General features: G+C 37.0%; 2 protein-coding genes across 3 annotated transcripts in view; one reads left to right on the top strand and one right to left on the bottom strand.

Annotated features, from left to right (window-relative positions):
* Nucleotides 1–4,228, top strand: part of LOC131579589 (dipeptidyl peptidase 4-like) — a 48,274-nt gene extending 44,046 nt beyond the window's left edge. Inside the window, exon 26 of the mRNA XM_058839768.1 lies at nucleotides 4,055–4,228. Coding sequence (XP_058695751.1) covers nucleotides 4,055–4,213 — 159 coding nt within the window. The 3' untranslated portion in view covers nucleotides 4,214–4,228. The remainder of the gene's footprint in view (nucleotides 1–4,054) is intronic.
* Nucleotides 1–25,366, bottom strand: part of SLC4A10 (solute carrier family 4 member 10) — a 114,009-nt gene that overhangs the window by 2,332 nt on the left and 86,311 nt on the right. For both annotated transcript variants that reach the window (XM_058839766.1, XM_058839767.1), the window contains exons 15-24: nucleotides 20,076–20,181; nucleotides 17,281–17,442; nucleotides 16,907–17,020; nucleotides 16,232–16,393; nucleotides 13,385–13,636; nucleotides 12,064–12,132; nucleotides 9,641–9,814; nucleotides 8,874–8,996; nucleotides 6,104–6,171; nucleotides 4,376–4,492 (exon numbers count right to left, since the gene is read on the bottom strand). In XM_058839766.1, the coding sequence (XP_058695749.1) occupies nucleotides 4,376–4,492; nucleotides 6,104–6,171; nucleotides 8,874–8,996; nucleotides 9,641–9,814; nucleotides 12,064–12,132; nucleotides 13,385–13,636; nucleotides 16,232–16,393; nucleotides 16,907–17,020; nucleotides 17,281–17,442; nucleotides 20,076–20,181 (1,347 nt within the window). The remainder of the gene's footprint in view (nucleotides 1–4,375; nucleotides 4,493–6,103; nucleotides 6,172–8,873; nucleotides 8,997–9,640; nucleotides 9,815–12,063; nucleotides 12,133–13,384; nucleotides 13,637–16,231; nucleotides 16,394–16,906; nucleotides 17,021–17,280; nucleotides 17,443–20,075; nucleotides 20,182–25,366) is intronic.

Raw genomic sequence — 25,366 nt, 5'->3', positions numbered from 1 at the left:
AAAAAAACCAGAGTTATAGTAGCACTACCACACACACACACACACACACATACATATATAAATTATCTACCTGAAAAACAACATTGCACAGATACTTTATTTTTCATGCTTCATGGCACAAACTGGGAAAGCGAGTGAAAATTTCTGTGCTAAATGGTGCAAAAGACATCAGCCAGCATTTTAGTGACAAGGTAGGTAAAGAACTTCAGATGTACAGAGACAGCCAGCATGCAAGCAAAGATAGCCATTTATTTTTTTCATTTTTTGGCAAATACACTTAATTTACTAAATAATGGTAATGGCACGGTTCTCAGACAATACCAGCGCATTCTTAAATGGAACAAACAAGAGGTCACAGTAAGTATTTCTTGTCTTTAAAATGTATTCTCTTGTTCAACTGTACATTTAGAAGGAATGTTTCTGAACTAGACCAGTGCAAGCCAATATCCAACAAATATTTGGCTTTCAGTCTTGACTGGGGAGAGCAGAAGTCTGGGGAGGATAGGGAGAGACAATATTCCCCATGTGAGTGTAATACATACTTCCTCATGTATACATTATAAGGAAATAAATTTAAAAAAAAAACAAAACTGAAAGATCAGACAAAAGCCGTATCAATCAGAACTCCAAACCAGAGTTCAAATTTGGATTCAGCTTTTATTTCCCAGTTAAAACAATGTTGATTTGCCTACAGAAAGCAATATACGTGCAAAGCAGATGATTTTTTTGTGTGTGTGAGTGTCCTAATTTACAACAGCGTAAATAAATAAAAAGTCATGTTCTTCCAATGAGTCTCAATCACAGTATGAAAATGCAAAGAGGTTTTCACAACACAGGCAAATCAAGCCTTCAACAAAGAGTGGCAGGGTATCTAAAAAAAACCAGATGGTTCTGAGAACAAACCTGTAGCAAGCACATAACCTACCAGGTTTCATGGGAATAATTCCTTAACTAGAATGAATGAGAAATAGGCTGAGTTACACAAGGCTTAAAGAAAGCAAGATCAATTCTCAAATTCTTAAGGTGATTCATGCACAATTCTACAATCATTTGACATTTTTCTTCACATAAAAATTGCTTTAAGGATACAATTCAGTTCAGCCAAAGCTTACTTCTATGCCTATGGCAGCTTCCAGAGGTGTTAATGGAAATAGCTAAAGAATACCAACTTCTGCCACTTCAACTGCCAAATCTGTCACCTTCTATAGAACAGTGATAGAATTGGGTATGTTACACTTTCTGCACACAAAGGGTATGCAAACAAATTCCGGAGGGGGATGAATTGAAAGTGCAGCAGTACAGCAGGCAGGGAGTTACCTGTGCTTAGTAAAAGCAAACACTGAGGTGTTGTGTGCCTTACAGTATATAATATTTCCACGTTTTAGGTGCCTCTGTGATATCAGGAAAGTCTTCCTTCTATTTAGGATTCACATCTCTGAGCAGCTCCTGCAGATGTGGGCTTTAATGCCTTGAGAAATTTGAAAAAAAAAGGACAAGTCCAGTCTTTTTCCAGTAAAACACGTCACTGGTGGGTCTGTAAAGGAGACGGGGCTCTCCTCCTCCCTACCAAGAGAGTAGTCTAACAAGCCTGAGCAGGAAGGTCTGGGATGTGGGATTTTCATATCTCCAGGTAGAAAAGGGAACTCACTCCTACCTAAGTGACAGATGCCTCTTTCTCCAATACTTCAAAAGACCAGCGAAGTCTATCTCCTGTCCGTGGTCAGATCTGCATAAGCTTTGAAATTGCTCTCTGAAGGACTTAATATTATAAGCAAATACAGAGGAATGTTTATTAACATGTACCAAAGAGGGCTGCGTTTCAGACAAGTGCCTTGGTGCTCAGTTCTACCAAGAAAGCCTCAAAGGCAGACTTTTAGGTCCCTGGGAATTTTAATATGGCTAGGCAACTTGACTGAATCCCATGTAAGTCCTCTCTTTAGACAGGTAAAAACATTCTGGAGCCCGGGATGTAATAACTCTCTCACATGATTCTACTTCACAGGATCAGGGCCAGGGCACATCTTGTAATAGAAATTATCCATGCATCAGGCTGGGAAGTCATTTGTATAAACCCTCCCAGCATAAAGTCTCTTCTTGTACATGATCTTAGTTTATAATTGGCCAAGTCTACTCAGCATTTAATTCATAGGAGTAACTTCCTGTTAATTGGCTAATGCCTTGCATGAAAGGCATTACATAAAAGCATAATACACTATAATAATTTAATTATCCCCATTTCATAATATTTTGAGATATAAGGAAGCAGAACTGACAGCAGAAAGGGAGTACTAAATATTATGTAGTTGAACTTCACAAGGCATCAGTAAAATTTATTTCAAAACGAGATTTTTTTCCCCCCTCTATGATACTGCAGAAATTGTGTAATCTAATACTGCTGATCTTGATCATTTGCAAAATCTACCCTTACAGCTGCTACTATGCCAAGCTTTTTTTTCCTCAATAATCACCTATGATTAAATTATATCCTCATGTAACAATACATTCATTTTAGTTTATAATATTTTTGTATTTCTATCCCTAATATAATTTAATATTAAAGATGGTTATGGCTTTGCTTATCAGAAAGAAAGTCTTTCAGGGTTAAAGCTCTTTAAATCTACTCCTCTCTCAGAATCTGAGACAAGCTAGAGCACCTGAACATGCAGGATTTTAGAGTCTTTAAGGCTGTTCCTTTACAAAAGGACACTCACATCTAAAACCAGAAAAATCTTACATTTTTTTCTCAAGTCTGTTTTCAAGAGCATAGACACAAGAACAAGATTGAAAATGAGACCTTTAGAAAATTAGTTTCTATTTCACTGCAGTTTAAAGACTAAATCTCTTATCTGAGCCACAGTCTCTGTGGATGCACTTTGTTCAGAGGGTCATATTTACATCATCTATCATACCATCAAAGAGAGCAACATCCACCCTGAAAATTACAGCTCCTGTGTACCCAGGGGCTGTGAATGTACCACATCAGGTTCCTCTCTTTCTTCAGGCTTTCACAGCCTGGACAGCAGAGTCATATGACAAGAGCCGCCAGTACATCCTCCTCCCATGCACCACAGATTTATGTGACAGGATCCTTTTGTCCATGTGAAGGGTGGAAGACAAACAAGAACTACACTATTTTGACTGTCAGTGAAATATCATCAAAATGACCACATTAGTGGGCTGCTCCATGGGTGTCTGAAATGAAGGTTCTCTGGTCATCCACTGCTCAGAGTTGTTTTTGCAGTACAGGGAAAGGAACAACACTGAAAGGCAGCATGCCATTTCAGGGTGACAAAATTAAAAAACGTGTATCACTATAAGTGTTCTCTTACTGCATCTGTTCACCTTGACACAATGACTACCTGTTTCAAACATAGGCTTTTGAAAAGTATATTTAGACATGGGTAGAATATAATTCTGTATTTTAAAAAAGAAGACTAGGAATAAATTCAGTTTGACATCTGAATACACTACACTATTTAAATACACTATTTTAAATAGAGTAATGTTCAAATTCTAATATTTTGGATTTTAATGAAGACACTTTACATTCTTATTTGAAATTTCTTCTTGTTCTGTCGCCCCAAAAACTACACAAGGTCAACTCATTTGGGTTCCAAGGTGACACCATTTTGAATTGGAAGACTCAATCAAGGAAAAGGTTGGGGACAAGGTCTTACCTTTGGGGAATGAGCTTCTAGAGTGATTAGGAAGGGGAGCTTATGACAGAAGTGTGATTCAAAACAATTAAATAGAAAATAATTTAATTTTAAATTTATGGAAGCAAAGGAAAAAATTCTCCTAGAAAATCACACTGTTTTTGAATTTAATATTTTCTTATTCCTGTGTAGCACAGATAAAATACTGCGGCTTCATTTTACTGGACTAAAATTTAAAATTACTTAACTGTTTTGAGTACAAGTGAAGTAGGCAGAAAAATTTAAAGAAATGATGCAATCATAAAATTATTTTCACTCCAAAATTATTAGATTGCATTCAGAGTACTGGGTTCTTCATACAGCTATTTCCAGGGCAGTGATGATCACTTCTTTTTCAGGAGGAAAGAACAAAAGCAAGCAGAACAAACACAACAGCTGTTGTGCAATATCCAGGTGGAGGCTGGTGGTTCATTACACAAGCATCAGGCATGCTCAACTTCATTTTCCACTGGAGCATAATTAAATACCATGCAAATATTTGTGATTTTTGTTTTTAAATAAATAGTGAATTTGTGTCTTCAGCTCAGAATCTTATGACTGGACATAAGAAATAAAACTGCAAAATGCTAGAAATCTTTCCAACCCCTGGCAAAATACTCTAAAATTGGTTTGACACCAATATATAAAGTACAATGAAGTAAAAAAAAAAAAATTAAGACCTTTTAGAAGGAAAGCTTGACTCCTTATCTTTTGCATTCTCTGAGGATATCAACAATGTCTTCCACACAGCAGTTTTTGCCATTTCATCAGAAATGTTTATCACAGATGGGTCATCTCTAGACAAGAATGAAAGTAAATACACAATAAAACAATCAGCAGTCTTGTTACTTATTAACTCAATAAAAGTCCTTGAAAACTGATAGTGATGACAATAATTAAGTGCAATGCAAGTTAAGAAATTATGTTAAACTTCAGAAGTCCTGAACAATTACTTAAATACTCTCTCAGAACAGCTTAGCACTTTTTCAGTATTTTCTTCCTCCAACAGCAATTAATCACAGTAACATCAATAAAATTGATTGTGTCACTCCCAACTAAAAAACTAGAGAAAATGACAAGTGTGAAATTCAATATTGCCCAAGATTTCACAGCATGATAGTGGCATTGTTGGATTAAACATGAATCCCAAAAGGTCTTACGTATGCTCTGAAACTCCACCTACTTTTAAAACAATTTTAAAAGCAATCAAATGCCTTAACAAAATAAAATATTCAAGAGATCTAATAAAAATTCCCCAATTAATCAAAATAATCAGTAACATTAAGTAGCACTTTGTAGCCATTATGCTCTGTGCTTTTTTTACCTGGACTGCTCCAAACATGTAGTAATACACTTAAGAATAAAAAAGTCTTGGCATTCAGTAAGCCTCAGTAAACTTGCTGTTGTGTGTTTTGGGGAACCACTTTGACCACCAGAATCTTGACTCTTGTTTTTTAGCTACAGGGCTGCAACCCTTACAGTAGAGAGTCAGGTATTGTCCAGCAACTCTACCAGTGTCAACACACAGTGGAGAGCGACAGAGATCACACTGGAAAATAAATTAAGCTACATATTGCTAATATAAATTACAACAAAAGGTATGGACAAAACAAGAAAAAAAAAACCAGACCATTAGTAGTGTGATGAGTCAAAAGGAATAGGCTGGGATTTCTCAGAGACACAGTTACAAATGTCCTGATTTGCATTAGGAGACATTAGGGTAACTTTGTGTTAAAATGTTAGAGAGAAGAGCACTCTAAGATAGTGTTCCTATCAACTCCCATTAGTGAAGAGGCTACAGTCACCAGATATTTCAAATCTTTTATTAAGAATTTCTTTCTGAAAACTTTAAATTATATTAATTCCTTATGGGTTGGCAATATGTACTATTACTATCTATAACATAAATGTTCATGCTTTTTTAGTTTGTTAACCCTGCATTGTTCCTTATCTACTGGGGACAGCTCTTGATTCACCCATTATCATACATAATATGATTTAATCAGAATGTTTTAGAATGTAATATTGTAAGAACCTAGCTTTTCTGCAACATATTCAGAACCTTTCCTGGATCCCTGCTTGCATCAGGGTGAAGGGTTTGACCTGCTCTGCATCTTCCTTTTACATTGTGCATGTCAGAAGCCAAAGTTCATTGTGCACAGTCTGATCCTGCAGTCCTGCCCAATGGAAAACTTCCAACTAGTGTGGTTTTTTTCCTAGGGAATGTGAGATCATGTGGAAAGACTAGAAAAGGGCTGATCTTGTTAAATGCTGCAGTGTATGGTTCAGTTCACCCATCTATACCGGACAAACACCCTCCTGATATTAATATGCATTAAGAATAAATATTGTGGCATGTTTACTTTATTTGATTGCAACTCACCTAAAAGAGGAAAGGTATATTTTACCTGTAATGTCCTTCTAGTGGTAATTGAACAGTCCCTTCCTCTTCCATTGCTAACATACTTTGCTCTTCCTAGAACAAAGGAATTTAGACATGAGACAGGATATGAAATTGTGAAGGGGAAATTTGTGTACCTTTCCATTTTCTTTAATATTAAGTATTTATTTGAAATTCTTAAGGTAAGATACTTGTCAAGTTTTACTTTAAATAGTTGATATTTAAAACCTTCTATTTTAAAAGATGTATCTTCACTTAATGCTATTTTCCAATGCCAAATAGAGCAATGTTTTGTAACAATAAAAAGAAAAATTAGTAACAGTGAGTGAACAACTATCTGATGAATTTTAAATAACACTGATAACAGGATATATGTTGATAGTGATGTTTACATGCAAAAAATAGGGAAGATGATTTAATTTTGCTCACACAGTTTTAATACTGATAATACTGATTTTTCAGTGAAAGGTAGTGAAACAAGAGACCCAAAATTAGTTTTCATTTGAAGAGAATTAGGAGATAAATCTACCAAAAACTTTATGTAAAGTAATTAAAAATTAAATCTGTGTTAGCAGGAGGGGAGAAGAACAGATCACCACTCAAGCTCCATGTCCTGCCTGCAAGAACAAAGGAAAACAAGTCCTCCAGAAGAGGATTCTCAATGTCCACACCCTTTAGGCCAGGATAACCACAGCTAGCAGGTTAACAAGTCTTGGCAGGAGCGTAACCGTCAAATCCTGCTCTAAACTGTTACAGTGTGTGTGAGCCCAACACACACCGAGAGACCTGCACGGCTTGCTTCCCTTTATTAGATGGCTTTATAACAGTTTTCACCAGTGCCTGTCTGAAAGCATGGGTTGGCTGAAAAGAGAATTTATCATTTTCTGGCAGATCACCAAAGCCCCACATGCACCACAAACACTGAGTGTTGCTATTAGCTGCAAGAGCCAGTACAGTTTTCCAAAATAGTAGTTCTCTCTGCTCAGAAATTTGTTTCTTCAATGTTTTATTATTACAACTATTTCAAAAGTCACAATATTTTTTTTTCTTCAAATGTGAAAGTCCTTTGTTCATTCTTCTCTCAGAAAGACTTCATTGATTAACATCAAAGTGGTTTCTAAAGGAGGTCTGTGAGGAGAAGGCACGTATCATATCCACTATAAATGTACAAAGCCCTGTAAAAAACATGGCCTAAAAATATAAAAACAACTTAAGTGAAGAAATTAGGATCCAATCAAGTAAGTTTCAGATCCTGTCAACTATATTTCTGAATATTCTTGTGGGTAGAATACTTCTATTTTTAAAAGCTGTGTGATAGCAACTCTCCAATTAATTCCTTAGGCTACATGTCAGAAGTTTTTTATTACTAGTTAATTTTGTCATTTCCAGGCTTCACAGCTTCATAAGTTTTTGACAGTTGAACAGTTTTAATAATAGCTCTAAATATTTAGAAATGCCAAAATATGTAAAAATAACCTCTCAAAATAGACAGTGAATGAAACAAAGTAACACCAGTAGATTTTCCCAGTTTTGTTTTCTGATGCCATCCTATCAAGCAAGGGAAGGAAAGTGACATATAACCAAAACATAAGGATAACAAGGAATTCTTTCCAATAACCAGACCCACAAGGAGACAGCTACCTTGGTTACTTCTGGTTACTCTGAATTGTGATGACAACAGACACCATGATGAAACAACTCTCTGGTCTGCTTTGATTCAAGGGAGAAAACAATGACTCACATATTTTAATTTCAGCCTGGTAGTTTTACAGGCACATACTAAATAGTAAATAATCATCTTGATGGTTCTTATAGGTAAAATCATTTCCCCAAAATATATTCCCTGACAGTATGTTGAATGTGTCAAGAAAATCAAAATTAAGAGTTCTTCAAGTTACAGATGAGGCAGGGAGTTGTCAAAGGTCACAGAAGAATCAATCCTAAAGGCAGAGCAATCTTGTTTGTATAGTTACACATTCAAATTATTAGCTCGTGTCCTATTTCTGCAAATAAAGCTACTAATGGGAATCCTTAACACACACATTTCACTGGTCTTGGATCACGTCTCAGGGATAATTTCCAAGTTGAAAGGGAATTATCTGAAAAGTGCATTCTCTGAAATGAGATGAGGAATGCAGATCTGAAACAGCCAGTTGGGTGGAGATGCCACAGGATGCAAGTCAGCATCTGAGCATTTGGTTAATAGGGTTAGCAGTGTCACTGACCTTTTCATTACAAAGTCAAAGACAACAATTTCTGCAGTGGCAGGAGGACAGCTGTGGCCCAGAGTGTACCTGGGACACTGCACAGGGTTACGACACTGCTGGGCAGGAAGGGGCACACAGTGATGCCGTGTGCCCTGTGCAAGGCTCAGAGGCAGCTGGGACACCCACAGGCCTGACATTCTGTCCTTCTCTCCTCAGCATCTCCTGCAGGGATGAGACCTTGCCCAGTGCAGCATCCAAGTGCCCCAGGGCTAGGATCTGAGGGCTTTCCTGCAGGTTCATCCCTGTACACCATCAGTGGGTCTCAGAAGCAATCCCCAGGAGTACTGTGGGTAGTATTTTATATGACAGTATGGCAGCCTAAGGATCTACATCCCCACCATAGGATTTGTAACCTTAAAAGCACTTACACAAAATATGACAATATTACTCTTAGATACCGTTAACAAGTCTGCCTGGTGCGTGGAATGTGCCTGGCAGAATTTTCTCTAAATGTCCAAAGGAGAAATTGATAAATTGCTACAGACAAAAAAACCTGAAATCATGACCCACCTCTTTCTCAGCATCTTCCAGTTTCTTTTTCTTGCTCTCAGGCATCAAATCATCTAACCAACTGAGCTCCCGCTTGGTAAAAAAGAAATCCATAAGTTTTCGAACAAATACCAAAGCTAGGACCTGCAAAGATGTTAATTCAAAGAATTAGGAAATTAAGAAGGTAAAACAGACAAATACACTCTTAGAGAAATACTTTCAAAAGTGAGCAGTTTGTAGCTAAAATTTTATCTTTTAATTTGAGTAAGCTAACAGCTGCTATTCCTTTGTTCACACATAGTATGGCTTGAAGCATTTAACATTCACTGAGGTCAGTAAATATCTTCTATTTTCTATTAGTCAGAGAATCATCAGAGAAACCACTTGAGCAGCAGACCTCTTTATTTCTCCCAAGACAGAACTGTTAGGCTCCTCAGTTCAATAAACAGTCTTCCTTAATATCTGAATGTTCTTTCTGTTACAGGATTTAGCAATATTTCTTAAATAAAAAATATCAAATAAAATTCAGTATTTTTTCTTTAAGACAGTAATTTTCTCTAAGAGAATATAAGTTGGGATATCCACACATAGGACTCAAAACAGATGTTTAATGTCAAATTTTTCATTACTTAATACATTATAAATTGTTATGATTTATAATTATTGTTATAATTTATAATTTAAATGTTATAAATTGTCCTTAACTGCCCAAAATTATTTTTTTCTTCAATAATAATTATCCACAAGTGAAAAGGGATTTTTAGAGGAAATAAAAAAAAAGTTCATACCATCATAGGAAAGACAATGGCAGCTCTTGAAACCTTTATAATCCAGAGAAGCACAAGACAACTCAGCTGAATTATAGTGAAGAGATGGACCTTTCTAAGAGGAACATGTCTTAGATAAATAAAATCTGGCTGGTGCTTTGCAGGCATCCAGAATAACTTTATTCTGTCAAAAAGCTGAAAGAGAAGATTTCAAAAGTTTGGATCAAAATGAGGTGTAGGATCATGTATGCTGGCATTCACACACTGCCTAAAAGATCCTGAATATCCAAACAATCCGGCTTGTTACTCTAAAGGCAGAACCAACATCATTTCAGCAGCACAGGAGACTCCCTCAGTTACAACCATAAGCCTTTAATATAACTAGTCCAGCAGTGGCAAAGGACTCGTCTTCCTGCCCCTGAGCCGCCAGAGTATGAATGGGAAACGTGTTACTTAGGCAAAGTTTAACAACTTGGTCAGTCATACTTCAGTTCCTTTCCATTTTAATACACGTGTGTCTCCCTAGGTTGTATTGCAGATGTGCTGAGACTTTGGATTCCACGGAATTACATTCCATATAGCCATCCTGCAGGAAACCCCCTGTCCACTGGATGTTACACACCTTGTTACACACAAAGAAGGTGGTTACTTTGAAGTAATACTGCTAATCATGATCTCCCTAACACCAGGCAGAACCAGACTTCAGTGGTCATGAATCAATTGTGAATCCAACTGAATGGAAGATGGCTGATCCTGTTGGGCATATGTACTGCTTTCCTAATACATCCCAGACTCGTTTTTCAACAACTGAGCTCTGCCTCCTTTAGCACATAACAAGCTGCTCGTGGTGGGACCTCTGCAGTCTTTTATTTCCTGTGAATGAACAACTCTTTTACTTCACCAGACACTTTATCTCAGGCTGTTTTCCTCTCCATATTTCACTTTATTCACAAAACCAGAAACAAAAAGGAAAAAAAAAAAGAATTAAAAAAAAAAAAGGAATGAATGCCAGAAAGCTGATTGCCATGCTGCTAGGAATCTATGTGAGAGGTTCCTATTTTTCAGGTCTATTTGGCTCCATACTGACCTGAGACATTTATGTCATGGCACAGTGATGATGGTGATACATCAATTCTCCCTGCATGGATGAGCCATGCTATATTCACACAGCCTTCAGCAATGTCAAGTTTTGGAAATTTTTATTGAGCCTGTGCAAACTACATTTTTTTAAAGGCTTATAATTTGGCCAGATTTGAGCAGATTTCTTTTTCACAGAAACAGCAAAAAGCACATCCTCCCACAAAAGCCATCTTATCAAATCTCCATTCCTTGTCCCAGCATGGGGGAGGGAGATAAGGAGGGGGTTGCTATCACTTTTCCAAGTAAAGATAGCCAGATTTCAGCATGCCTTAAAAACACTCCTCAATAGTGTAGTGTACTTTCTCATACCCCTGTTCTGAGAAACAGCTGAACCATATTAAACCGAAATTATTTAAACCTCAGAAAAGCCAAACTACACTTCTGAGAATATCAACCCAAAGGATGAGACAGGCAAAATTATAAAAGAAGAGTCTCTGAATAGAGAGCACTAGTCAAAAAAAAAAAAAAAAGTTCCCAGCTTTGACTATAAATGGAGGTAACTTGCAACCAAATATAATGAAAAAAAAAATTAGATATTTCCTTTCCTTTTTGTATTTGACCTTCTGCACAGTATAACTTCTGTTTTCACTGTGTGGTTGCTCTTTCTCAATTGTCTCAGAAGGTGTGTCAATGCCTCGTGGGCTAAAGAATTTGACACTCTGCCATTTAATTCTGCAGTCAGCCAAGAGAAACAGAACCCAAACCTGAACGCTGGAATGCCGGCTTCTGCCAGCTACTCCTACTTAAGGCCATGGCAGGAATGCTGCCCTTCCACTAGACTTGACCCTTCATCCCTGAAGTAATGTGGCTTGTAACAGTTCCCCTGCCCTGCCTGGAGTATTTATTTGCACAGGAAATATCTTCAAAATTTCACTTATGTTACTGTTAGGACAAGTTAACCCTAATGGCAAAGTTCAAGGTAAGTGTAGCCCTGCAAAGGAACTTGGAATAGGCAGCACGCAAGCAAGTGAATGGGGAGGCAGTAGAGAGGGAACAGCCCCTGAATTATTACTCAGTTTTTAGGCTCAGCAAAATTCCCTTGATAACAAGAGAGAACAGAAAAATCAGTACACAAAAAAAAAAAAAAAAAAAAAAAAAAAGCCAAAAAAAACCGGATCACATTACCTAAAGGGAATACTCTATTTAGAGAGAATCCATTTTCCTTTTTAAGTGAGTCACTTTCAAAAATTTCAGGTTGGCAACATTCCTTTAAGATTAGATACAAAAGCTAAATCATATAATAAGATGAGCTCTATTTTTATAGAACCATTATCAATAACAGACTCATCATAAATCCATTTTACCTGAATTCCCTTTAGAGATGAAGCACCCATGTAAAGAAACACTCCATAAAGTACTGGCATAGGAATAAACTGCACAAACAACCAGAGAAAGGGAAGAGCATATTAAATACTACTTAACAATTTTAAATACTTCTAGAAAGACATTCAAAACAGTTGAAATACAAAGTGCCATATGCCTGCATTAATCAGACAAGTTGTAAATTCAGAGTCAATTATAAATTAATAATGTTTCTCAGAGTATAAAGCAAAAGAAGAATCTGGCTCTGTAGCTTTATTTTCCTCTCACAGCCCTATATTGTAATATACTTAATTTCCTATTAATAAAATTAACAGAACTACACAAAAACATGAAAGCCTTAATATATACTTAAATTCTTTGCTTTAAAGACTGCTCAGAAAAATGTTCAAGAGATGCAAAATTCTTCTTACTGCTAAAAGTAATATTTTTTGCTGTAAGCACTTAAAAATGGGTGAATGATTCTATGGAATGATTTTTTAAGAGGCTATTTTATATGTTCAGGTTCTCAGCATACACTGTGTAGGCAAACAAGTACGTCCACAGATAAGAAAGTAAAAATACTAAATACACGAAATGGGTGTGTGTTTTCAAAGTGAAGGCTTTATGATATACTTAATAAAATATTGCTGGGAAGTACAAGTTTTAAGGGCTTATTGCCTTCACTGTGACAACATGCAAGACTAAGTTCTGGTTTAACTAAAACCAGTTCCAAAACTCTCACTGGTTTCACAGAGGTCAGATAATTCTTTAAAAAGTATTAAGTGTATAGATGGTATTATATGCCTGTAACTAGAGCCCCTTTTTCAGAACACTGGTGAGCTGTGCTGAGTATGCAGGAAACATGAGATAATTTTCATGTTCATTTCCAAGAAACCAACCATAGAACTTCTCTTGCAACCGTGAAAATATTTTTAAATTACTCAGAAACCACAAAATGTTTTTAAATTATCGAAATAAATTTTAAATTGGTATAATGAGATTATTTCATGTTGATTTGCCACTGACCCAAAGTACTGACAAAGTGTTAATCTTCATCTACTACAGCTCAGTGGCAGAATTACCTTTGACTTCAGTCAGGCCAGATTTTCATTAAAATGCTTTTATTTAAAAAGTGCTAGAAATCCCTATGAACTTTATTAAGCAAAATTAGAACTCCACTTTAGACTCTCATTGAGTAACATTATGCTAGTTAGTAATGTCCCTGGAAAGAGCATTCATTAAGTAATAAATACAATAACAGTGAAATGTTCAGTGTATTCTGTGTTCAGTATTCTTTAACTTTCCCTTACTTCCCCAAATTACCTTTAGAATACTTGTCAAAAAGACAGATGAGCCCATAAGGATAAAAATCATGAGCCCTGTGACTCTTTGCTCCCGGATTCCAAGAAATTTTGGCTGCTCCCCTGGAGCGGAGCACTCTGATTCCAGTTTTAAGCTGTTCACATGGGAAATAGAGAGGACAGTGGCTGCAACAAACCACGGCAATCCCATAATAGAGCACACTCCAAGCATCACTGCCACCATGAGTAGGTCGAGGTGGTATCCACATCCTTTCTGTTAAAAAAAGTAAGGATGGAAAAGAAGATGTAAAATGACATCTGAATTAAGGAGAACACTCTTGGCAGGTATTCCTAATGAACAGCTAGAGACAATTAAAAATTTGGTGCTCGTATTAAAAAAATAGCTTCCTTCTATGTGTTATCCAGGTTGGGTCACTAGGGATGGCAGACGTGTTATCTAAGAGGAATTAGTGTAGTGCACACTCAGTGCTCAGTGTTGCTGGACTCCTTCCAGTTATGAGTTAAGTGTACCACAAATCCACTCTACAATGGGCACCAAACAGCTTTCCTGCTTATAAAATGGATACTGCTAAGACACTGGAAAATTCATATATTCTCTGTTTTAACTAAGTCTCTTCCGTGGGTAACAGTAAGCAGAATATCCAGCTGCGTTGCCTGCTTCCCTCTGCACTAACCTTAGTACACCCTCCATCCATCCTTACAAAGAGATGGAAAAGTATGTATTTTTATTGCTCCCTACATAAAAATCCATGACATTTGTAAAGTAAGATACATTAAATTAAAATATAAAATCAGGTACTGCTTTATCGGTTTTCTTATTCAAACATAGCATCATAATAGACATGAAAAATGAATACAAAACCTTTGGGTTTGGATCACTTCTGTAGTGGTGAAATGCTACATAAATTTACCAACAGGTGGATAATGGTTTGCTTTTGTGCATAAAACCCTTTGGTTAAATCTTAGATAATTTAAAAACCTGCAATTACAATCTTTACTTGAAAAAGAAAAATGCATCAATGCAACAAGCTTGGTTCTATAGATATCTGCTACCATAGCTGAGTGGGATATTTCACTTCAATTTTAGCAAGTATCCAGGACCCCCTCACAGCTGCAAGCAGCAGCTCAAGCTATTTTTCTTTAAAAAGTCAGGTAGTTAGCCATCTCCACAAAACTTTGCAATATGGCAGCAAATCCAGTGTCATGGTCTGATGAAACAGCGATGTTCATGAAAACAATGTGAATATGTTGAACCATAATTTTGCCTGTAAACCCATGCAAATGCCTTTTGACATAAAAAAAGTAACTAAACTAAACTTGGAAGGGTTTGCTACAGAGACTGCCAAAAGCTGAAATGTGCACTATCCAGAATTTGCTATGGGAAGTATAAAAAAAGAGGGGAAAATGAGTTGGAAGCAAACAAATCATTTCTTTATGAAGACAACTTTTACTTCTAAAATGGGAAGCGTCTGGGTTTATGAAAATGTAAGCCACATATCAAAATGAAAATGCCATCTTATTTGCTTACATTATTTAAAAAGGGGGGAAAGTAAAGAAAATGAAGAGAATCAACTCTAGCAACCTTCCCTCACTCCCCAAAAGTGCTTATGAGTCTAATCTCCAAGACACATCTTGACAAACTCAGAGATGTGTCAAACACAGATATTAGTTACAGGCACAATGCACTCAAAGAAAGAGTTTAATTCTAAATCCTAACAGAGACACCTTTTTTTACCTTCTGACACATTTATGAGGAATGTATCTGCTAATGCATACAGAATCCGAGAGCATTTCCTCACATTCATACATGATCTGAGGAACCTGACATATGGGAAGAAAAGGAAGCATAGCAACAGGTGATGCTACACCAGACCCCAGCAAAACTAAAACGCAGCAAGACAAGGGGGCAGCCAGGAGGACCATCTGACTCCCAGATGCCAGTGCTGAAAAAACACATTCCAAAGCTTGGCAGCAAATTCCTGCATCTGTCAAGTTAACCACATGCAATGCTATGGATTGACATGAAGAGCCAGGCTGACAAAGAGGGCAAAAAAAGAACATATCAAATGTCACAATCATCCAAGAAGAGGCAATGCAAAGTGAAGGTTGCAAATGCATTTGCTAAAGCAACTTGGGATTGGATTGCTGCTTATTAAAAGTATGTCAAAAAAAAGCCTAAGCTTGCTGCATATACATGTACAGAAACCTGCTGCTAGATTTTGCCCAACAGTTTTTCAGAGGGGTGATGTCCCTTTTTCTCTCTCCATCTGCAGGCAACTAAAGTGTTGAAGAACAGAGCAGGAAGTTGTCCTATGTTGTTTTAAGAACCCATTGTGCCTCTAAGGCTCAGTTTTATTCTTCTCCCTTCTTTGCCATAGGAAGGGCATTACGAAAAAGCATGGGTAGAACCACAGAGAAGGACAAAGAGAGGGGAAAAAAAAATCTTATATTACAAAATAACCCCTAGGTAGTCTTTAGAAATCCAATCCAGTAGAACAACCCTGTCAATACCTGAGGAGGCAACTAATATTGTGGTATTTAAGGACATTATTAACTTGAAGGCATTTTTTTCTTTAAGTGAATGAATCCTACTTCTACTAAAGCACAGAAAGTAGCACTTTCTTAATTCAGAATCTGCATTCCAAATGACGTTTATAAAGTCTTCTGTAAGGCAGTGGATCACTGACACAGGACACAGGTACTACACAGACCAACAAAGGAAAAGAGCATAAAAAATTAAAGAGGTTACATATAATATATAACAAACTAGCATACTCAAGTAGATTGATGCACATTACATAATCTGAAGCAGAAAACAACAGTGAAAGTATAAATTTTGACTGAATACCTTTAGTTTGTGTTCTTTTCTATTGATAATGACAGCTGTGATCTGCTGGTCCATAAAGATTAGGATAGTACAAAGCAGGGCTGGAATTACAGCAGCTATCACTGTCCACCAAGGATTAGGCCCCAAAGGAGTAATGAACCAGCCACGATCATCTCTGGTGGGCTATAAAAACAGTCATGCATGGCCAGTCAGAACTGCACAGATTATTTACATTTCAATTTCACAAGAATACATACAAAATGTTATTAAGATATGACTTCCTTTAAAACCAGCCTATGTAGAGCACTAAAAATCATCCTAAACTTCCTTTGATGCCAAACCAAGAAATTATATATAACAAAATCATCTAGATTATTACAGGCCTGGTTGCATTAGATTCAGTAAAGCCAAAATTTGGAGGAAGCCCCAGAACATTACAGGAGTCTATGATTTGGGTGATTTGAACCTTGTTAATCTCTGCAGAGATAACATCAGGAAGCATGAAGGGGCCTGACGGGAAAGGCTCACTTACATGATTCATAAATCAGAGCGGTTGCATAATACCTTATGAGCTCAAAAAAATTTAAAATAGCATCACTATTCCCTGATGATGATGATGATAATAAAAAATTATAAACCCATCATAGTGGATTACTTTGCAAAATGATAACGCAGCACAATTTGTTGACAACTTACCTTAAAAGCATTTGGAACCTGAAGTTTTGGTGATGGAATTCCAATGGCATAGTCAATTAAAACCATGGACAAAATAGTGAGAAAGACAGCAAAATCGCTGACAACAGAGCGTACCTACAATTATTGAGAGAAATGATAATTTTAACTAAAATATTCAGGTATGATTTAAGATTTTTCCTCAGTGTTTTAGTACAGTTTACAGCTTTAGCTTACTGCTAAAAACCATGCTCATTCTGATACAAGTTTCTAACAGAGGAAAGATGCACTGTCTACTTCACCAGCAGTTAACTGAATTTGCAATGCAGACAGAATTCTCAGACATGACCAATGACCAATGACCAATGACAACTTTTAATTGAAATATTGGCACACACCTTTGTTGGGAAGTATCGGCTGGTTTTGAACTGCTTCAGTGTGGACGAGAGCGTTACTGTAGAAAAGAACAAGATGACAGACCAGAAGAGGACATCTGGAACGTAAGGGCCATGATGACCACAGGCTCGTCCAACAAACTCACCATGAAACTTTTTACATTCCTATCAGGTAGAGAAAAATAATATTGTTCTAAAAATTATCCACTAACACTAACATATTCTTTCCAATTTCTTTCCTAAATTACAAGCAAATTGTATTACTAGAAACAGTAAAACAATGTTTAGATATTTATTCTTTTAAGACTTATAACTCTTTATGTGTGCATCTAGTCTGCATGAAAAATTCTTAAAGGCATCTCTTTTTGCCATAATAAATGATGAAGTCACTGAGACATATCAAAATAAAGTCATTAAGAGAAAAACTGTTTTTTCAAACTCAGCAAGTGCACTGACTTATTTTCTGTGTACATATAGATTTACACTTAGTAACACTCTCCAAGTGTGGAAAGCAAAGTTCAAAAGGCACAAACAGAAAGGCTGCTCCTGGTGCATTTTCAAGAACTGCTTTTTTGTTTTCACTTCACAGGCCCAGCAATTGAAGAAAAAGCTATTCAGGATGTGTGGCATTGGCCTAAAAGGAGCCAAATACATTTAATACCACACGGGGGCAGCACATCCTGCAAATTGTCTTTCTCTTAAAAAAAGATCTGATAAAATGCCGGAAAACCCAAAATCTTTAACATCAATTATATTTAATATAATTTATTATCAATATGCAGATGCAGTAGAAAGCATTTCCAGTACTTCTACACCACTATCCTTACTTGTCTAAAATCATAGAGTAGCTCTAGAATTGTGAGCTATCAGCTCTGGACTCACAAGCCTTTCCTTCTCGTTCCCAATACCTCCACACTTATTAAGAAAAACGAAATACAGCACCCAGAATCAGGGTTTCCAGGCAGAAATATCCTGCCAGATCAGAATTTTTTTGTATTAAATCAAGTGTGTCATTGGCTCATCAGATTCACTGCACAATACCATGTTATGGGAAATTTCAGCTTTGAAAAAAGATTGTCTTGGGAAAAAACACAATTTCTATTTGATGGCTGTGAGACAGAAAAGCACGAAGCTTTTTATACTGGTATAACAGTAAACTTCAGATGAAGTTCATCATATACCTCCTGAAGAGGATTTTGTCACCATCAAAATCCTCTTCACACTTGTCCAAAATCCTCTCCATACTTGGTCCAAAATCCTTTGCTCACACTCAGTTTGTCTAGATAGCAAAAAATAATCATTGGGTTTTAAGAGAGAATGAGAATTCAGATCTCCAGAAACTGAAACATTTCAAATAGACACAAGAAATATATGAAGATATGAACAGTAAAAGAGACATAATGGGGTGAGTCTGACCAAATATTTACAGACAGCAGTGTCTAATCTCTTACTTCAGTTCTCTAGAACAGAAGTTTCTTGGTGATGCTTGCAAGAAATAAAAACACCAAAGTACAAAAAATTCAGTTATTTCTTTGGCAGCTACAGGGACTCATGGGAAATGTTGGTCAGTTATACTGCTACCTATGTAAACTCAAGTTTTGGTAACAAGCTTTCACAGAAGTTTTTAAGGGATTTATATAATGCAGCCAGTCTTATACATTTATAGTTAAAACAAAATCTGTTATTTTAAATCTCCTCAGCTGCAAATGTACTCTGAAAAACACTGTCAGAGATCTGAGAAAGTGAGAGGAGGAGTCTGCCCCTGCACAGATGCTCTTAGAGTGTGCTGCAATTTTGAGAATATTCATTCTGGACTGCTGGAATCCCTCAGGCCAGCAGTTCTCAACTTTCTTTCTGCTGTTGCCACACCAACAGAATTCAGGAGCAGTCCCTGCTCAGAGCAAGGCGTGGAAGCAAGAAAGAGCAGCCATGGAAGACAGCTTAACATGAGCTCTTCTGTATTCCTGCTTTTGAAAAAAAAAACCAGTATCTTCTGGAGACAGTCCACTGGATTGGTTTTTAAGTGTTCAGTTTGATTATGCCTATGATTTGGTTAATTCAGTTATCTCTTCGGGCTGGTGTCTCTTGCACTCAATTCTCTTTGTGTAACGAAATGATCCATTTGCGAGAAAAAATGGTGGCCTAATCTCAACACAACACTTTAACCAAGTTGTAAATGTCACTTGGAAGAAGGAAAACTTGAATTATATAAATCCTTTAAATATAGAAAATTGTACTGTAAAGAAACTTGCTACACATTCACGCAAGCCCCGCTGAACTGCAGCTTTATCCCCTTCCTTCCCTGAGAAAAAATGACAGAACTTATAAAAGAAAAAACTGGTCACTGAAGAGAAAATGTTACAAAATTTCTCCCCATTCCCTTTTTTTTATAGCCTGAACTACTGCAGGAGTGTTTTAGAGGAAATAAATGCTTCTGACTCTTTCTACACAAGGGAACTTTGGTTTTGCCATCTGGCAGAATTTAGGACAAATTCATTGTCATTTGACATGTTTGACTTAATCTCAGCCAAGCTCCTGTGCTAGTGTGTCAAGAAGGTTCCAAAGCAGGGCACAAAATGCACACACTTGCTTTAATGTGTAGTATAGAGGCTGAAAAAAGCTTACAAAAGGAGGTAATGCTATAAAGTCCATGTTAATTTTTTATTAAGTATATTTCATTACTTGTTTGAACAAATATGAGAAAAAAAAATTTATTTCTTTAATATATTTGTTGCAGTAAGATGGACAAAATTATTTATGCCTATGCCTTAATTTATTAAGTTCCAAAATTTACTTACTGACACAGTTAGGTTCCCCCATGGCACATCAGATGCAGATATATTGTAGTCTTGCCAGTATTGTAAGGTTTTATTGCTAGGATGTTCTGGTTCCACACAATTGCATCTGAAAAGAAATTTTTTTTCTTTAAGAATTAAAGTTATCTCAGATATTAATCCAAATTATCAATTTTATGATACATTGAAATTATGCTCTACATTGCCAGATCATTTTAATTCAAATGAGTTCAGTAAATGCATGCTTTGAAGCAGTTTTTAGTTCAGTAGCTAGTGGTATTGCTAGAGTATCACTTGCTGTGAGGTGCATATGCATATATAGTACATAACGTGACATATTCAAACCACTGATCTCAGTAAGTTTTACCACCTGTTTCCTTCCTTGCCTATTGATACTTCTGAGCACAATTTAATACTGAGAATATGTTGTTCCTGTTCCACCCTCTTATAGCTAGCACTCCCCTATGTACAGTTCCAGGCTGATCCATTTCTCAAATAACAAACTCTCTGTAACCTCTTTCTTTCCCAGATAGAGAAGAGCCTTTGCATGCAAAACTGCCCAACTGCCCAGTCAACTGGCAGGGCTCTGAGTGTCAGGATCACCAGAACCAAAGGCTCTCTGAACTCTGTGTCCCTTGTTTTCCCTTTCCCCACAGCTGCTGTAAAAGCACACTTTTCATTTTAAATTGTGGATTTTAACATGCAAAATGTGATGAGGCAGTGTAGGAGGACAATACTGCAAATAGGTAATTTAAAATCAAAATTAAGTCTTGAAAGCCTCTGAAGCAACTGTGGGAGGCTTTTTCTTTGACAAAGCCTTCAAAACATCCAGGATACTCTGTAGGATCCAAGATGTCAAGTGTGCTTTGCAATACGCTTTAAATTAATCCTACTTTAATAATCTATAGCACCATCTAGCCTGCTAGTATTTTAATGTGTTTATGATGACTTTAAATAAATCGTGTACTCTCTGATAAAGTTTTCAGGAGTAGCTGGGGACAGGATAACATCTGACTATCGCGTGCAGAGCTACTGAGCATAATTGCATTACAGCTGTAGCAGAGTATCAGTTTATTCACTTACCTATGCCATCTATTTTCTATGTGGCTGTTTATCTTTCCACAAAATGACAATACTCATCTAGATATGTATGATTTTCTGTACAAAAAATTCTACCATCTACATTGTGAGGACACAGCACTCACATTCCATTTCAATTACAATATTACATGTGACAACAGCTGCATTTAATACATAGATAGGAAAAGCTGCAGGTCGTCTTTGTGCAATTCCTTGCTTTTATTTTAAATACAGCTATTTACAAAAGAAAGATAAACCCTTACAGCCCATGAACAAAAAGGAAAGTCAAAAGTCCTTTACTGGACCTTTGGAACATATTTAATATACCTTGGACCAGGCCCTAAGTGCAGAATGAACGCGTGTTCAGTGCGTAGTTCATGTTACAAAATAACACAACGAAGCACATCACTACTAGTGAGCTACAGTAGCAGAATAAAGCCAACAAACAGTATGGCTACATCAGGTATCACAAGGGGGTACTGGATGCTCATGCAGCAATGCAGAGGTGGCTGTGTTGTGTTACTGCTGTTTTCTGTGAGCACAGCAGCTCCTTGGCCCCCGCTGTCCATCGCAGACTGGCCAGACACCGGGCCAGGACCTGCCGGGGCTTGATTACAGCACGCCAAGGCAGCCTGGGCTGCTCACTCAGTCACCTCCTCGCTAGAAAGGAACACTCTGCCTGTCGCCAGCACTACATGGTACAGCTACACTTGCTGCCAACTGCAAAATCACATTTAAAGGTCAGAGGAGCCAAAATTTCTATTTCCTCAGAAATGTGACAGTTGAAGCTATAGTTTAATACAGCTCAGGTAAATCATCCTCAGGTAAGATCACCTGTTTACATCGATATCACTTTCCTCCTGCACAGCATTCCAGCCTGGTCTTTGCCAAGTTTCACAGGCATTTAGCAATGGCACACTGATCATCAGCAAATAAGTGACTTGCACAAACTACACCCACACAGACCAAAATCACTCTGCACAGCGCTTTTGTCACTGAATGGGAGCAGAACTAGGCCCTAGCTGTAGAGATCAGATCCTGTTTCCACTCAGAAAACCATTCAATGATCTCAGTGTTTTGATATATACAACATTACATTGCTTTCAATATTCTATGTGTTTTGGCAACACTGACATTTTGATGTGAGATTGTCTCATGGTATTACTGTCTTCCAGCATCCCACTAATTGCTTAACATTATAGAACTATGAGATAGTAAAACACTCCCTGTCCATCCCAGAAAACACAAATGAAGTTACCATTCAGTGCCAAAACATAAAAACATTATCTACCAAAATGTGTCATTTCATAACAGATGTAATTGCTTCAATGATAACCATTTCCCAACATAACTGACCTGCAAGGAGAATCTCACATTAATGAAATAATGCTTCCTACTTCTATCTTTTAAATATTTTAGTCTCTTTCATTGTTATTTTCACTTTGAGTAGTTTAGCCAGAAAAGTAAAATACGCTGAATAGCTAACACTAACACGTCCTTCTATTTTCCTGATAAGATATTACTGCGAAGGCTGGAATAAGCAAAAAATTATTTTTTCTTAGGGGTTCAAATACTCTTACATTCTCGTGAAATTGTGTAAAGTCCTGAGAGCTTGCCCATGACAAGGGATCCATGTGGAGTTTATGCTATTACCAAATGAGTAACAGACTATACAAACACCCGTATATTCTAAGCAATATATTCAGCTTTAAATACAGTACCAACTCAGCAATGTACTCTTGTGCCTTTGAGTGGTAAGTCAGAAATCATCTTCCTGATGTTAAAAGATTCAGAAGAATTATTTTGATTCCCTTTCATGGTGGCTAGAATACAGGAAGGGAAGAATCTGACACTGGTTGTGGTAGCAAAAGCATAGGTGTCACAGGGAGGGGGGAGGCAATCTTTGCTGCCAATCTCAACACATCCATTTCATCACACTGATGACAGAAGTAATTCATTATTCATCTTTACACTTTTGGATACTGCAAGACATTCTGAACTCCCGGTAGCAATTCAGATGTTTAAGCATGGGCGACTGTACACTCCATGGTATCTGTGACATCCATGATGAGTTGGCACATATGAGAGGATCTTCATTAACTCATGCCTTTGTTTTCAAAGCAGCTGGAGGCTGAGAGATCTAAAATGGCACTAGATACCCAATCACAGGTCCCTACCTGTATTTAAAATGTCTGTATCTTGCAGCTAGATAGATATCAGCGGAGCTTGCTTTCTTTTATGGTATTTAAAAATCTAATACAACCTCATAAATAGTGGATTATACATCTGAGGTAGATAAATAAACTATTTCAGACAAGATGGTCTTCAGACAACTCAGAACTGTTGTAAGATTAGAACTTACAAAATGAGATGAATAAGAGAGTAACAACCTGAATCTGCTAGCTAGAAACAATAACCAGAGCAAGGAGTCTTTATTGCCTATACACCTTCGGAATTGCTCAAGAAATCTCTGGCAAATCAGAACAAAGGTAGATTAGAAATAATAAATTTTAGGACTGCATGACAAGTTGGTATCTCCTGGAGCCTGCACCTCTCTCTCTTCTATAGGAGGATCAAAATTTCAGCCAGATCTTCGGCACCAGTTCAACTGTAACAGTATTCTACTTCCCTTCTTTGTCCTCCAAACTTCCCACAATTTTTTAGCTGTCTTAGGTTTTGGTTCACAAGTCTCAATTTCTTTTACTTCATTAATTAGAGGCAGCCATCCTAACTTCACTGCATGCAACATCTGCAACTTGTCCTGTTTTCAGAGAACAGAGCTAGGATTTGACAGCAGCAGCTTCAGGAAATCTCAGGCAACTAGCAGTGTTCTACGTTCACAAAAGAAACAGTTCTTACTATCTTTAACAGCACCAAAAAGACTGTCTGTATGATCCATCTTTCTTTGGACTATGGGAAAGGGAACATTGGTTAGCAAATTAAAAATCTGTCACTTTATAAGTCAAGCTGGGAAATATTTTCCCCCTCCTTTTAAGATTAGCAATGAAACATAAATATCATGGCTGCTCAACAACAGTCAGGTGAAAGGTTCTGTACTAAAGCCACATTCTGTGGTTTTATGGACTGCAATTTTCTGTTAACTGCAAAACAAGAAACTTATTACCTACATTTATTTGTTCAATTCAAATTAACTCAGTCTAGTCCTTACAATATCCACCTCTTACCCCTTGTGCTTCAGGTTGCTTCTTCACCATTTTCTTCTCTACTCTGTCATGTACACTCTACTCCCCACACAGATTTTAATGCAGCATGGTGCCAGTCCAGCTTCAGAAATGAGCCTCAGACAGTGTTTTTGTGTGTAAACACCCTTAAACGGTGCAGCTCCCTTTGAGAGCCCCACTCGCCCATCCTTTGGCGGTTGCCATTTTTCAGTGGGCTGTTTTCAAGACTAGGAGGAACTTACTATTGATGATTACATACAATTCAAAACACACTGGTTTGGATCTCTTATTTTTCCAGCATTTACATGTTGCAAGCTACACCTATTTATACTAGGTAAGGATATGATCTATAAAAGATGCAACTGCAGCTTCTTCCTGATTAGTCAATATACCATTTTCCCTTCATAGAAGGGAAAAATGCCTTTCTGGCTCACTTAAGATAGCCTGAGAATGAGATTTGCTCAATATGAATATTTATAATACTTAAAAAACTACAGGCAAGTATGACAAATAAGTTGCAAAATGTGCTTGTTTAAACAATATGTCTCACTGAATATCAGAGCACATATTTGGTAGTATGAGTAGGAAGGTTTTCCCCTAGCACAGAGGACACTGAGCACTGATCACATAACAGACAGAGGAAGATGACGGTATGAAATGGAAGATAACATCACTAGGTTTGTTTTTAAAGTAAGGTATATGTGTAGGTATTCTTTATGTTGCATGTACAAGGCTGAAGTATATTAACAGCAGAATGCTATGCATTCATTGTATTATTCATTAGGTTTTCTCCAAATACACCATTTTCTTGTGAATTATGGGCATTCACAGAATCCTGCTGTTTGTCTAACAGCCTCTATGGGAAGAGGATAACAACAGTATCATAAAATGATATCTTCCCATACCTACAATACCTGTATATCCCTGGCATGATATTTACCATATTCCTTCTTGTCCCAACTTTCATAGCAACTAAATCAAAGTCTCAATGGAGAAAAGACTGGAAACAAAATAATTAATAGTGATGGAAAA

This window comes from Poecile atricapillus, chromosome 5 (genome assembly GCF_030490865.1).
Source record: "Poecile atricapillus isolate bPoeAtr1 chromosome 5, bPoeAtr1.hap1, whole genome shotgun sequence".
NCBI lineage: Eukaryota > Metazoa > Chordata > Aves > Passeriformes > Paridae > Poecile > Poecile atricapillus.
The sequence above is the reverse complement of the archived record's forward strand: the minus strand, read 5'-3'. Positions and strand labels throughout refer to the sequence as shown.